The sequence below is a fragment of the Cricetulus griseus genome, chromosome 3 (genome assembly GCF_003668045.3).
Source record: "Cricetulus griseus strain 17A/GY chromosome 3, alternate assembly CriGri-PICRH-1.0, whole genome shotgun sequence".
Classification (NCBI taxonomy): Eukaryota; Metazoa; Chordata; class Mammalia; order Rodentia; family Cricetidae; genus Cricetulus; species Cricetulus griseus.
The window spans coordinates 51,991,805-52,006,414 of NC_048596.1; the positions used below are offsets into that span (position 1 = coordinate 51,991,805).

Sequence of the window (14,610 nt, forward strand, 5' to 3'; positions counted from 1 at the left end):
CTTTATCTGCTGTTCCCTCTTTCATCAGTAAATCCTCTTTTGGCCCAGACCCTAATTCCCACACTGATTATTTTGAGGGCCTTTCTGTTCTGTTATGCAGTTTATATTCTGCATACCTCCAGGGGGCACTAGTCACATGTGTAATCATTGTCGGTTTGACTATCTTTTCTGACAACTTTGCAGCAGATGGCAGTAAAGTCCGTGAGGACACAGTGGCCTTTTACAGCTTCTGAGTGTTTTGCATGCGTGTATATATGTGCACCATGTGTGTGCCTGGTGCCCATTGAAGTCAAAAGAAGGCATCAGATCCCCTGGAACTGAAGTTGTGAACTACCCTTCGAGAATGCTGGGACCTGAACTTGAGGGTCTTCCGGAAGAGCAAGCAGCTAGTATTCTTAACCTCTAAGCCATCTCTCTAGCCCCCTGTTGTTTATATGTTATACTAGCTTCTAAGAATATAGATAGCTAGGCCGGGCATTGGTGGCGCACGCCTTTAATCCCAGTACTCAGGAGGTAGAGGCAGGCAGATCTCTGAGTTCGAGGCCAGCCTGGTCTCCAGAGCAAGTGCCAGGGTAGGCTCCAAAGCTACACAGAGAAACCCTGTCTGCAAAAACCAAAAATAGATAGATAGATAGATAGATAGATAGATAGATAGATAGATAGATAGTTGTTTTAGAGTATATTTCTCCAGTTGTGTATGTTCAGTTATTTTCTCTTTAAATACAAGGTATGTATTTGTGCCTAGAACTCTATAGAAACAGGATCATGTCCTAGGATATGTCATATCCTAGGAGCACATACCATCTATTTGTTCTGCTGGTGGTGACATGGAGCCTCTCTGCATTTTGTATTGAAACTACACTTACAGACATAATGAATTTTGATATGTGTATGTACCTGAACTCTGACCGTAGGAATTGTCCTGCTTAGTACTGGTCCCCTTTAGTAGGCCTGGTTCTGTTTAGTTTTCTTGTATAGTCTCAGTTCAGTCATGTGCACCTAAGTGGCACCCTGTTTTCCCCTGATTTGCAAAACCACTGCAGTTGTTCTGTCAGGAATCACAGAACCTCTCCTTCCAAGACTCAGATCTGTCCAATTCTAGAAGCCTTGTCCATTTTTATAAGGCCAGGCTAGGCAATTTCCCTGTGTCAAGATTTTTTTTTTTTTAATGTATTGGACAGATGGGTGTTACAGGCCTAAAATTCCAGCTCTTAGGAGATCAGGAGCTCAATGTTGGGGTATAAAAAATAACCCAAAATAATGAAACCAAAAATAAAGAGGTGCCAGGATACCAAAGAGCTAGATGGCTCAGTAAAGTTCTGGGCCTGAGTTTAATCCCTAGAATCCACAATTAGTGTAAGAAGGAGAGGAGGAAGGTTTATAATCCTAGTGCTGGGGACAGAGAGGGGAGACAGGTGGATCCCTGGGGTGCAGTGATATCTTGTTTGTACAAATAAAGTGTGTCTGAAGATCAGAGGGTGGAGCTTGCCACTAGCGAGCCATAGAGGTCTGGAGGTCTGTACAGACAGACAGGAAGTGAGAAGGCTGAACAGAGAAAGAAATATAGGCGGGAGAAAACAGGAACTTGTTCTCTCTCTTCCACTGGGAAGCTAGTGAGGTAAAGGTGGCTTTGGCTTGCTCCTCCTCCTCCTCCCTGACTCCTCTCAGCATTTTCCCCTGTGTCTGACTCCTGGCTTTTATTATTAAGACCTATTAGAACTCATGTTACATATTGTTGCCCAACATGGGGCAGAAGGAGCAATCCAGAGCCATGCTTTATTTGTATAAACAAGATACCACCACACTGGGGCTCAGCATACCCTGTTAGCAAACTCCAGAACAGTGAGAGACCCTGTTTTTGTTGTTTTGTTTTTTGTTTGTTTGAGATAGGGTTTCTCTGAGTAACAATCCTAGCAACTCATTTTGTACACCAGGCAGGCCTCTAACTCACAGTGATCCAACCAAGCACTGGGATTAAAGGTGTGCACCACCACTGCCTGGCTTGTTTAGCTTTAAATTCCAGCACTCAGTAGGCAAAGGCAGGCAGATTCCTGTGAGGCCAGCCTGGTGTACAGAGTGTGTTTCAGGACAGTCAGGGATACACAGAAAAACTCTTGTCTCAAAAATGACACTGAAGCCTCTCCTGGCTTCCTCATATACATGTGCACCACACCCAAATGTGTCAATTAAAAATCACTTCAAAAACAGTACCTCAAAGGACCACAAATATGTAGCTCAGTAAGAAGGTGGTTTTACTCAGCATTCATAAGGCCCTTGATTTCTCAGTTCTGTGCATGCACATACATTGTGGTTTGGGTAAGTATAGTCTCCTACTTATAACCCTTCTGTTTTCAGATTAAGACAAAGACTGGTGTTTCAAGTAGGATGGTCTGTTTTTATCACCACTTTCTCTCTTACCCCAACTTGTACATTTCACGAAGTGCTGGCTTTGAGTCTGGGATCTAACCATTTTATAAGCATTGTCTAATTTAATGGACTGATTGAGATGGGGTCTTGCTATGTTGTCTATTCTGGTGAACTGTGGGCTCAAGTGATCCTCCTGTCTCAATATCCTGACACATATAGTCTGACTTGTTTGTTTCATGTAGTCAGCAGCTGTTAAAATGTTTCTATCTGTGCTACCCTTACCACCCCTACTCCTTGTAGAACCCAGGACCTCACTTGGTAAACAAGCAGTCTGCCATGGAGTCACTACCATGACCTCTATTATCTTTTCTGCCAAAAAAAGTTAAAGATTGATGACACTTTACCCCAGTGGACCCAGTAGCAATAATAAATGCTTAGTCTCCCATCTCTGTAGTAGGCATAGTGCATATATGTGCTGGTGGACACACTGCTCTGCAGCGTGTCCAGCACAGACATGGTTGCCCTGGGTTCTCTAACTTCTACTCCCTCTCTTGGCAGTACGTGATCTGATTTTCTGGCGAGATGTGAAGAAGACTGGGTTTGTCTTTGGCACCACGCTGATCATGCTGCTCTCCCTGGCAGCTTTCAGTGTGATCAGTGTGGTCTCTTACCTCATCCTGGCTCTTCTCTCCGTCACCATCAGCTTCAGAGTCTACAAGTCTGTCATTCAAGCTGTGCAGAAATCAGAAGAAGGCCATCCATTCAAGTAAGTCAAAATCACAATCCACAGTTTGCTGAGATTGCTCAGGTGTGAAGTTCTGACCTACCTCTTGCAGCTGATTGATGGCAGAAACATCACCTAAATACCTTGCATTCACCCTAAGAAGTGATCAGGCCTGGCGTTGGTGGCGCACGCCTTTAATCCTAGCACTCGGGAGGCAGAGGCAGGCGATCTCGAGGCCAGCCTGGTCTCCAGAGCGAGTGCCAGGATAGGCTCCAAAGCTACACAGAGAAACCCTGTCTCAAAAAAGAAAAAAAAAAGAAAAAAAAAAAAAAAAAAAAAAAAAAGAAGTGATCCGGTTAGTATCTAAGGACTTTAAACTAGCTAGAGGCTCATCTTTAAGGATAAAGAGAGCTGCAAATCCTGAGCAGGGCACAAAGTAGCTTGCCCAGGGCTCAGTCAGCCACTGTGTTGGTTTTTCAGCCCTATATAGTAAAGCCCAGAAACAGTTTTGAACTAATTCTGGAACCAGGAGTTTACTCTGTGTTAATTCTGGATTGTATTTCTGATTTACTTTAGCTCTTGTGTAGTTTCCCTGGGTCTGGGGGCAATTTTTTAAAGAATATTTTACTTGTTTATTTTTATTTTATGTGCACATTTGTCAGTGTGAGGGTGTCAGATCCCCTGGAACTGGAGAGCCAGCTGCCTTATGGGTTCCAGGAATTGAACTCAGGTCTTCTGGAACAGCAGCTAGTATTCTTAGCCACTGAGCCATCTCTCCAGCCCCTGGGGGCTTTTTTTTTGTATGTGGGTGTTTTGCCTGAATTGTATGGCTGTGCAGTATATGTGTGTGGTGCCCTTGCAGGCCAGAAGAGGGCATCCCAGAACCCAATCTTTTGGCAAATTTTAATGCCTTTCTGGCTGTACTGTAGCTTTAACAAATGATTCCTCGTGTTTGTGCTGTTGAAATTCTTTGCCCATAAAAATTTGCATTTGAATTTTAGTAAACAACAACTTTATAAAACCCTTTGTCTCCTGGTAGTGGTACTGCATGCCTTTAATCCCAGCACTCAGGATCTCCAAATTCAAGGCTAGCCTGGTCTACAAAGTGACTTCTAGAATAGTCAGGGCTCCACAGAGAAACCCTGTGTCAAATAAATAAATAAATAAAACAAAAATAAATACAATAAAAACCCTTTGTCTCAGAGAAAGACCGCTGCTATGACCTCTCTGGAATAGCCCACTGGCTCTTTCCTGGTGCTTTTACATTCTGTTTGGAAATAGAAGGGATAACTTAAGTCATATGTGCCCTTAAATTCTTATTGTAAGTGTGTGTGTGTGTGTGTGTGTGTGTGTGTGTGTGTGTGTGTGTGTGTGTGGTTTTTCAAGACAGGGTTTCTGTGTGTAGCCTGGGCTGTCCTGGAACTTGTTCTGTAGACTAGGCTGGCCTCGAACTCCCAGAGAACCACCCACCTGCCTCTGCCTCCGGAGTGCTGGGATTAAAGGTGTGCGACACCAACCCCGGCTAAATCTCACCCTTTAAAAACAAAACACAGAGTGTGTTGTATAATTTCCAGCCCTAGCATACTCATGTTCACTACCCTTTTAAGTCTTTCTTGCCCCCCCCTTTTTAAATTAAATTTACCTTATGCTAGGTAAGTGCTCTACCACCGAGCTGTAGTCCCTACTCTCTTTATCCTTTTAGATTTGTTTTGATGGTGCTTATTTGAAACAAGATCTGTCTGTATAGCTCTGGGTGTTCTGAAACATGTTAAGGGTCTTTCTTAGCCAGAGAGATGCTTAGCAGGTAAAGGTTTTTGCCTTCCAGCTTGACAACCTGAGTTCAGTCCCCAGGACCCACATGATGGAAGGAGAGAACCAACTGCCACAAGCTATTCTCTGACCTCTACATGTGTACCATGGTGTTGTACATGTACAGAAACATACACACTGTCTTAGTCAATGTCTTATTGCTGTAAAGAGACACCATGACCACAGCAACTCTTATAAAGAAAAATGTTTAATTGGATCTGGCTTAGTTCTAAGGTTCAGTCCATTATCATCATGACAAGAAGCATGGTGGTACCCAGGCAGACATGGTGCTGGAGAAGGAGCTGGGAGTTCTGCGTCTGGATCTGCCAGCAACAGGAAAAGAGATTATGAGCCACTGGGCCTGGCTTGAGCTTCTGAAACCTCAAACAAAACACAACCCCAGTTACATGCTTCTTCCAACAAGGCCACACCTCCTAATAGTGCCACTCCCTATGAACCTATGGGAACCATTTTTGTTCAAACCATCACACACACACACACACACACACACACACACTGTGTTAAAAATAAAACAATGTATTTTAGAAAGCTAGAAGGTGCTCACTTGTATAGGAGAGGAGGAGATAGCAGATAGCAGGTAGCAGGTCCCTGGGGCTTACTAGCCAGTTAGCTTAGCCTGATTAGTGAATTCTAGGCCAGTGAGAAACTGTCTCAAAAAAAAAAAAAAAAAAGTTTATTAAAAATGGTGGACAGAGCCGGGTGGTTGTGGCCCACGCCTTTAATCTCAGCTAGGAGGCAGAGGCAGGCAGATCTCTGAGCTCCAGGCCAACCTAGTCTACAGAGCAAGTTCCAGGACAGCCAGAGCTGTTATGCAGAGAAACAAACAACAACAACAAATTGTGGACAGTGCTAGAGAAATGACACCCAGAGTTGTTCTCTGACCTCCACATGGGTATGCACATACAAATGAATTTTATGTTTTTGCTTGTTTTGTAATGTTGGGGATTGAACCCAGGATCCCATTCCTGCTAGGCAAAGGCTTATGCTATATGATCTACATTCCCACAGAATGATTTTGATATGTCCACTCTAGATAGTCCTTCATTATACATAAAAGCCCTACAATTCACAGATAATTGGCATATTTTTTATCCACTAAAGGACAGCTGTGTCCCTTAAAGATTTCTAGAATGCCATTTTCTCGTTAAAAAAAAAAAAAAAACAAAAACGAAAACACTGTGACATCACTGGCAGTGATGTCACACGCCTTTAATCCCAGCACTCGGGAGACTGAGGCAGGCAGATCTCAGTGAGTTCTAGGCCAGCCTGGTCTACAGAGTGAGTTCCAGGACAGCGTGAACTTTCATACAGAGGAACCCTTTGTCGAAAAAAACCATAAAAACACAAAACACTGTGTCTGTTGTTGAAGAATTTTCCCTTATGTGTTGTATATGTGACTATTTTTTCTTCCTTGGAAGGGCCTACCTGGATGTGGATATTACCCTCTCCTCAGAAGCTTTCCACAACTACATGAATGCTGCAATGGTGCATGTCAACAGAGCCCTCAAACTCATCATTCGTCTCTTCCTGGTAGAAGATCTGGTTGACTCCTTGAAGGTTGGTTGCTGGGCTATGATTCAGAGGTCAAACAAGGAATATAGGATTTTACCAGACAAGAGAAAAGCCTGTTAAAGGGAAGTTGGTGTCAACAGAAAAAATTGTTGCCTCCCTCTTAAGAGTAGCATTGAAACAGCAGTCATCAGCTTCACACCAAGACAGTGAGAGTTTTCTGACTATAAAATGCAAGTCATACAGTGTGTCATACAGCCTGAACTGAGTTACCATTATTCTTGCCTAACCCTCTGACATTGGCCTTCACAGCTGGCTGTCTCCATGTGGCTGATGACCTATGTTGGTGCTGTTTTTAATGGGATCACCCTTCTGATTCTTGGTAAGGTCACAAGGAAAGTGTGTGTCTATGTGTTTATTTCTTAAAGTATTCTCTAAGTCTCAGGTGTAAATTCTGGACCAAATGGTACAGACTTATAATCACTGCTATTCAAGAAGCTGAGGCAGGCCTGGCGTTGGTGGCGCACACCTTTAATCCCAGTTCTCAGGAGGCAGAGGCAGTCGGATCTCTGTGAGTTCAAGGCCAGCCTGGTCTCCAGAAAGAGTGCCAGGATAGGCTCCAAAGCTGCACAGAAAAACCCTGTTTCGAAAAACCAAAAAAGAAGGAGGAGGAGAAAGGAGGGAGAAGAAGGAAGAAGAAGCTGAGGCAGAAGGATCAAACCTGTACCGGCCACTTAATAAGACCCTGTCTCAAGTGAAAGTTACAAAATGAACTGGGGAAGCCGGGCATAAATACACACTTGGTATAATCCCAGCACTCGGTAGATGGAAACAGAAGGATCAGAATTCAGTATCATGCTAAGCTTCATAATGAGTTCTAGACCCCCTTAGGACATATGAGACCCTCAATTGAAAAAAAAAAAAAAAAAAAAAGGTGGCAGTGACAGCACAGGCCTTTAATCCCAGCACTTGGGAGGCAGAGGCAGGCTGATCTCTGTGAGTTTGAGAAACCCTGTCTGGAAAAAAACAAAAGTAGTAGTAGTAATAAATAATAATAATAATAATATTCCCCAACAAATGTCCTTCAAAGGTGAGAGCTCTCCCTCTGAGAGCTCTCCCTCTGCTCTTATCTCTTCGAAACAGAGCTAGTTCCGGGACAGGCTCCAAAACCACAGAGAAACCTGTCTCAAAAAAAAAGTAACCCAGGAGTAGAGTGCTTGCTTAAAGAACTTGCACACGGCATAACCACTTACTCCATGGCCAGCCTATGGTGTCTAGGGTATGTGTTAGATGTTGGAGTAACCTGGGCTCATAGCTCTGTGTTTTATTAAATGGTCTGACAAAGAAATATCAGAGTGGAAATTTCAAAGTGAATTGGGCAGTAGTGACTCATGCTTTTAATCCCAGCTCTGGGGAGGCAGAGGCAGGAGGATCTCTGAGTTTGAGGCCAGCCTAGTTTACAGAATGAGTTCCAGGACAGTCAGGGCTACACAGAGAAACCCGGCCGGCTGGGGGCAGAGCGGGGAGGGGGTGGTGGTGGTGGATTTCAAAGTAACTGTAAGTAAGGGGTTGTTTAGATTTAGTTAGGGACCTTGCTTTTAGAAGCCACTTTTGTATTTTAGAAGTTGATGCCTGTCATACAAAGAAAGCAAGCAGCCTGTTGGGTTTTTAACACTACCCTGATCTCTCTCCTGGCTGCTGTCCTCTTTTTTTTTTTTTTTTTCTCTGTTTCCTTGTACTCATGAAGAAATGTCTGTGTTGCTTGAGTTTCTCACATTTGCCATCTTTTGATTCTGTCTTACAGCCGAGCTGCTTGTTTTCAGCGTCCCAATTGTCTATGAGAAGTACAAGGTAGGCATTTGTCTGGAAGCAAATGTGTGAATGACTTGGATTCATTTTAAAGAAAGTAATAGACTGAGAGTCATGTCTCCCAGCAAAGACTGAAGGCCTAGGATAGGTGTTCTGTGTCATGGGGGTGAATTATTGTTTCCAAAAAAGGAAGGTGAAGAGATGCTATGTAGAAAAAGTTGATTTGGGGCTTTTTCATATTAAATGAGTTAATCATGCCCAGGAGCTATAACACATAACAACTACAGAATGTAGATTAAATCTGCAGTTTCTAGTACTCAAAAAAGATACTTCAGTGTAATAAAGGAAATGCCGCATACGTTCTACTCTACAAATGAGGGGTGATTTTTATTTTGAAGTGTTGTATAAATTGAAATCTGAAAACAGAAACTTGTAATTCTTTGAAATCTAGACATTTTTATTTTCCAGAATAGTGACTAGTGGAGTTTTTCATAAGGCAAGGAAGAATATTACCAAAATATATTGTGTGAAAAAATACTGTAATTTTAAAAAAGGCAGCCAGGTCGTGGTAGTGCACACCTTTAATCCCTGTACTGGGGAGGCAGAGGCAGATCTGAGTTCAAGAACAGCTGGTCTACAGAGCGAGTTCCACAACAGCAAAACCCTGTCTTGGGGTGTGGGAGGAACCTTCAAGAAAATTCTTAGCCCCTGTGTTGCCCCGCTGGTTCTGAGTCTTCCTTCCTTCCTTCCTTTCTTAAAAGACGCAGATTGATCATTATGTTGGGATTGCCCGGGATCAGACCAAGTCAATTGTTGAAAAGTAAGTACACTTAGGGACCATGTTGACCATTTCCCATATATACTATACCCATCCCCCCATAATTTCTACACTCCATTATAAAATGTTACTGTCAAAAGTAATTTTCACTCTGAATAAAACCTTAGATAGTTTTATATATCTGAGCCTCTTGTTAAGAAACATCTTTGGGTGGGCAGTGGTGGTGCTTGTCTTTAATCCCAGTACTGGAAAGGCCGAGGCAGGAGAATCTGTGTGAGTTCAAGGCCAGCCTGTTCTACAGAGCAAGTTCTAGGACAGCCAGGGCTGTTATACAGAGAAACCCTGTTTCAAACAAACAAACAACAAAAAAGCATCATCATCTTTGAATTTTATTGTTTTGGTTGTTTCGGTTGTTGGGCCGGTTTTGGGTTTTTTTGTTTTGTTTTGTTTTCTTTGGTTTAGAGACAGGGTCTTGCTATACAGCCCAGGCTGGCCTTGAACTTAAATATCCTATCTTTGAACTCTCAAGAAAGTCATCAAGGGAAATACTTTGGCTGTCATATAATTTTTGGTTATTTAATCCTATTTTATTCTCATATGTATCCAAGTTAAGACAACTCCTCCCTGTCGTTTCTAGTAACTAAATAATGTGAAGCTTAGATCCTGGCATTGTGGTAAACACCTGTAATCCCAGGACTTGGGAGGCAGAAGCAAATGGATCTGTATTTGAGTTCAAGGACAGTGTGGTGGGACCTCCAGGCAGACAATAGCTGAGCCCTACCTGATATCCTGGAGGAAATACAAACCTAGAACAAATGCATATTTAAAACAAATGTTTTCAGTTTTCTTCTTCTTTTCTTAATAGGATCCAAGCAAAGCTTCCCGGAATCGCCAAAAAAAAGGCAGAATAAGCACATGGAAACCAGAAGTGCAACAGTTACTAAAACGCCATTTAATAGTTATAACATCGTCACTTGTACCATGAAGGAACTTGCTCAGTGTCAGCTTGAGCCTGGTTCCAAGTTGTTTGTTCTTTTTAATTTGGTGTTCTCTCCCCTGCTTTTCCCTTTACCCTCAGTACCAAGCACAAGATGTGTTAGACTGAAAAAAAGAACTGGTCTCTTAGAACCCAAAAGAATAAGGAGTGAATCAAATTAATAGAATTAATCAGACCATAACAGTGGTAGAGCTTTTACCTGTACCGTGAAAGGGGAGAAAGAAGAGAGAAATGTCTCTAGGGTCCTCTATCCAGTTTCAAGGACTCTTATGCAGTTCCCATTTATATTTTTGCCCTTATTTTTAAGCTAGGAAATAATGATTAACTTATGAATTGTCTGGGGCAGGAGTGGGATTCCTTCCATTGGGTTTGTGCAGCCCTCCAGTCCTACCTTCCTGCCTTAGAGCTAAGCAGCCACTCTCCCTAATGAAAGAACTGTCAACTCTAAATAACTTACAGGTGATAGAGGTAATTCCCTTTTTCCAGAATGCCATCTGAGAAGTACAGAGGGAACAGAGTAGGGTGGAGCAGTCAGCAGGAGGGCAGCAGTCATCTTCCTGCTGCTCTTCTAGAGAAGGAAGGGCTCTGCCAGCTGGGAGGGCAGTGTCCAAGCCATTGGTCTGGGATACCAATGTGAGTGTTGGTTTGAGAAATCATTCCAGAATGTGCTTCTCCCTCTTTTCCCTGCCCACCTTACCTCAAGTTTAATAAATATGGTTGTACTTTTCTTATTATGAAATAAATGTCTGTAACTGCTGTACACTGCTATAAACTTAAGAAAAATAATCTGCATGTGGGCTCCCAGCCATTGAGTTATTGTAACCCTGTCTTAGTCTGTGGGGAATGAGGCACAAGAACACAAAAAGCCTTCCTTCTGTGTCTTCCCTGCTGCTTTCTCCACTGCTGTGGCCACCTGTGCTTTGCAAGTTTAGCCTGAGGACTGAATTCCCATTGGCTACAGGTCATGTGTCTGTAGTCTAGAGGCCTCAGTTGGTTAGAGGGGGAGGTACATTTCCAGACTCGTGACAGGTAGCTTGTGAGTGAGTGTTGTTCTGAGGGGATCTCCATTTTCAGACACATTTATGACATAGTTCCTACCATGGCCCACGGTGCTCATTTGAAGAGTATTTTCAAGAAGTTTTAGGTTGTGGGTAGCCAGGCAGGACCAGGAGATGTTGATAGACAACAGAATAATTTATGATTGACTGGGGATCTTGATTTCTGTTTGAGACCTTGCATTGCCCTTCTTCAGCATAGAAATTCCAGTCTGCTTGCAAACCGGCATCCAAGAGTTCCTTCACTTCTCAGCCCTACCTATTGTGAGGAAAAGCTGGGAGCTCTTCAATGGTCACAAAGTTCTGTGACTAAAAGTAGGAAAGGAACCTCTTTACCCTCCTTTTGGGAAATGACTTAAGGATTTTGATAGGTAAAATGCCTTACTCCATTTTCTTAGTTTCTCTGCCCTTGTCCATTTTGAATTTTCGGGTTTCCATTGTAGAACACACTCCATCGCCATCCTCTGCCCTCCCAGGAAATGAATGCACTGATGGTCTTTGGGGCCTCCCAACAAGGGACCCATTCTGCACTGGAAGTCCCCACACCTGGCTCTTTTCTTTGTTGCTGCTGTTAAAATAATTGGAAAGATTTTTGTGCCACATAGTAATTTTTTTTTTTAAGAAAAATCTATAGGTGAAAAAGTTACTAATGAAATTGTGTACGTGTCTGTGCGTGCAGCATAAAAATACAGTAGCCTCAAGGAGCTCTTTTGGTCCCTGTAAAACTGCAAGTTGATGTATTAATTATAAATAAAGAACACAGTGACTGTCTCATCAGTCTGCAACTTTATTCTTTTTACAGTTTGGGTGAAGTGAGAGCAAAAGGCTTTCACTCACTCCCACCCTCATTCCGGTAACTTTCTAAACAAACTCCCAAGATTGCAAGGATTCCCACAGCACTGAGCAAAGCTGCACTGCGTTTGGTTTCTAAAATGAAGTTAGAGTCTCCATAAAAGGTGACCTTAGAAGTGACTTGGGTGAAAGGGCCTGCTTCAGCCTCTCACCAGCCTGGGAATGGGAAGGGTCCCCACTTACCGTAGGAAGCAGCCTGTAAACCACATGCAGCCAAAAACTGAAACATCTGGTCTGACATCAGAACTCGACTCTCACTCCTCTGCCCCAAAACTAAGTTGGCTGTGACTCATGCTGGACTTTTAAGACTTTATTCAACATACCTCTCGGGAAAACTTAGGCTGAAATACTTTTTAAATGACTGATGCAGACTTCACAAATACACATACAAATGTTTGAATAGTGTCACTAAGTAACATGGCATATAAATATGTATCCAGAGTAACATTTACATATGGGCCATAATAGCAAGCATACCATTAACAAAACAAAAATGAAGGAATTTCACCTGTTCAATCAGAATCCTGAGGGAGGAGACCCACCAACCCCTTGACCCTTTGGGCCATAGGTCCAGTCATGGTAGAATCACTGCAGAGGTACTTGCCAGACAACCTCCTTGGGAGCTGCAGATATTTGGGAAAGGCCTATCAAAATGCATTGTGGGTCCCACCCTTTTGATATTGTCATCAGGTGGGCCCAAGGGTGCCTAACATGATGCTAGCCTGGGAGCTTCCTCTGCCCCATCAACCAGGACTTAAGCAGTGAGCTCTGGCGATGACAGTCAGCAGCTCCGATTTTGCCTACTCTTTCTAAATAGTGGTGTAGAGGTGGGAGAGAATACTGTTAAAAACATGCATGATGAAAAGTAAAAAAGGTCAGTGCCCAGTTTGGCACAATCCATAATCTCTGTCCTCAAGATTCTAATAGTCTCCAAAATCCTGGCTGGTCAAAACTGGAATTAAACTGAGCCAGCAGCCGTTCCAGAATACCTGATGGCTTCAAAACAAGCACTAATACTGAGCAGCCTTCTGCTGCAGAAACCTCTGTCCCAGGCGAGGTAAGCCTGATCTCTCACAGGCCTGCAGTGCTGAAAGCTGCCTTCATCCTCATTCCCAGGAAGTGCAATGTTTTGCTGACCTCGGGAGTCACAAGTACTGTGGGTCTGCAGTGCCCAACAAACTACACCTTGGCAAGCTCAATGGGTAAAGAAACCTTGGTAACTTGCCAGATTGGAAGCAATGCAACATAGTTACAAAGCTCACTGGACTGGGAGTTGAGATTTTAATTCTAGTTCTTGACCTGTTCCTAGCTGGCTTAAGTAATTTCTGGGGTTTGGAATTTTGCTCCTCTCTCCAAAAGGGATCAATTTGTGATCGCCAAGGTCCCTTCCTACTGACAATTTTGAATTAAATTATATAAAAATGCTATAAAATCCGTGGTATAAAATCCAATTCGACCAGGAAGTCTAGGGAACTGGGCCTGAGGCACTTGAACCTTGAGCTGGGCTCTGGCAGGTGAGAGAAGGGATTTCTTTTTCTTGTTTTCTCACCACAGGGGCTGCACTGGCCCCAGAACCCAGGGCCCCTCCCAAGTCCCACCCTCTGACCACTGCACCCTGACTTTGAAAGGAGGGCACAGTGCCTGCAGTGGCGTCCCTTAGTGAAGAGCAGACACTGGACCTAGAAACAAGGCCAGGGGATATTTAGTATCCTCCCAATCCCCTGGCCATACTCCCATCTCTGTCTTTCCTCCACCACCTCACAGCTTATCTCTGATAACACGCATAATAAATAAGACATTTGCACATAAGGGTGATTGGGCCAGTTCCCCTCTCCCTTTCATATAAAAAGCATTAAATACAGTTTCAAAACAAAATACAAAGAGCAAAAAGGGGCCTGATCTCGGGACCACCTGTTCTCCACGGGAGAATGAAATCTATACATCCCTCTCGGACCTGCCTGGGAGATTGAGGGGCCCTTCTGGCACCATGAGTAAGAGCAAAAGAGGCCAAGGCCGGCCTTAAGCCCTGGGCGCTGAGAACCGGTGTCGCATCCACCGAAGACAAATCACGTTCAGTGAGGGCAGTAATAGAGACCAACCGCCCCAGTACCCCGGGCTTGCACCGTGCTGGCACTGGACCTAGAGTGTGCCCGCCGCTTTCACTGGGTAGGAAACAGAAGCTCTCTGAGCGGGAGAGGCTAAGGAAAAAAAGTGCTAATCCCTTTATGACCCGGGTCTCAAAGGCATGGATGCGCTGTCCCCTGAGCCGGGAAGCTGGCGCAGCTGACTGGGCTCCGACGCTCCGCCCGCGTCCCGCCCCCCGCTTTGCTCCAGTCCGCCGCCGGGGCCTCTGAGAGGCCGAGAATACCAATTTGGACCCAACAGCCAGCAAACCGGGAGCTGAGAGCCGCACTCGCAGGCGTGCGAGGCCGCATGGAACTGGGCCCCCGGCCAGGGCGAGCGGCCTGCGCGTCCTTCCTGACTTCCCTGCGCCCTGCCCTCAACCCTAATACTGATTTCGGGCACCTCCCCACCCCGTTCTGGCAGCACTGCGCCCTTGGGCGCGGCCGGGAACGTTCGCTGTGAACATTGGAGAGGCGCTTTGGCTTTTCGAGAAACGCGGGGCCCGCGCCAAGAGCGCCGGGACCCCCGGCCAGCGCGCACCAGCAGCGTAGGGAGTGGCGGCACA

The 14,610-nt window shown here is 44.4% G+C and overlaps 2 protein-coding genes across 3 annotated transcripts in view; one reads left to right on the top strand and one right to left on the bottom strand.

Moving 5' to 3' along the window:
- LOC100752666 (reticulon-3) overlaps positions 1–10,806 on the top strand; it is a 56,578-nt gene extending 45,772 nt beyond the window's left edge. For both annotated transcript variants that reach the window (XM_027408392.2, XM_027408393.2), the window contains 6 exons: positions 2,926–3,133; positions 6,340–6,478; positions 6,743–6,812; positions 8,235–8,281; positions 9,001–9,059; positions 9,883–10,806. In XM_027408392.2, the coding sequence (XP_027264193.1) occupies positions 2,926–3,133; positions 6,340–6,478; positions 6,743–6,812; positions 8,235–8,281; positions 9,001–9,059; positions 9,883–9,928 (569 nt within the window). In that variant the 3' untranslated portion in view covers positions 9,929–10,806. The remainder of the gene's footprint in view (positions 1–2,925; positions 3,134–6,339; positions 6,479–6,742; positions 6,813–8,234; positions 8,282–9,000; positions 9,060–9,882) is intronic.
- Positions 10,807–12,216: 1,410 nt separating this feature from the next.
- CUNH11orf95 (chromosome unknown C11orf95 homolog) overlaps positions 12,217–14,610 on the bottom strand; it is a gene marked incomplete in the record, with an annotated part of 7,935 nt that continues 5,541 nt past the window's right edge. The window contains 1 exon segment of the mRNA XM_035441997.1: positions 12,217–14,610.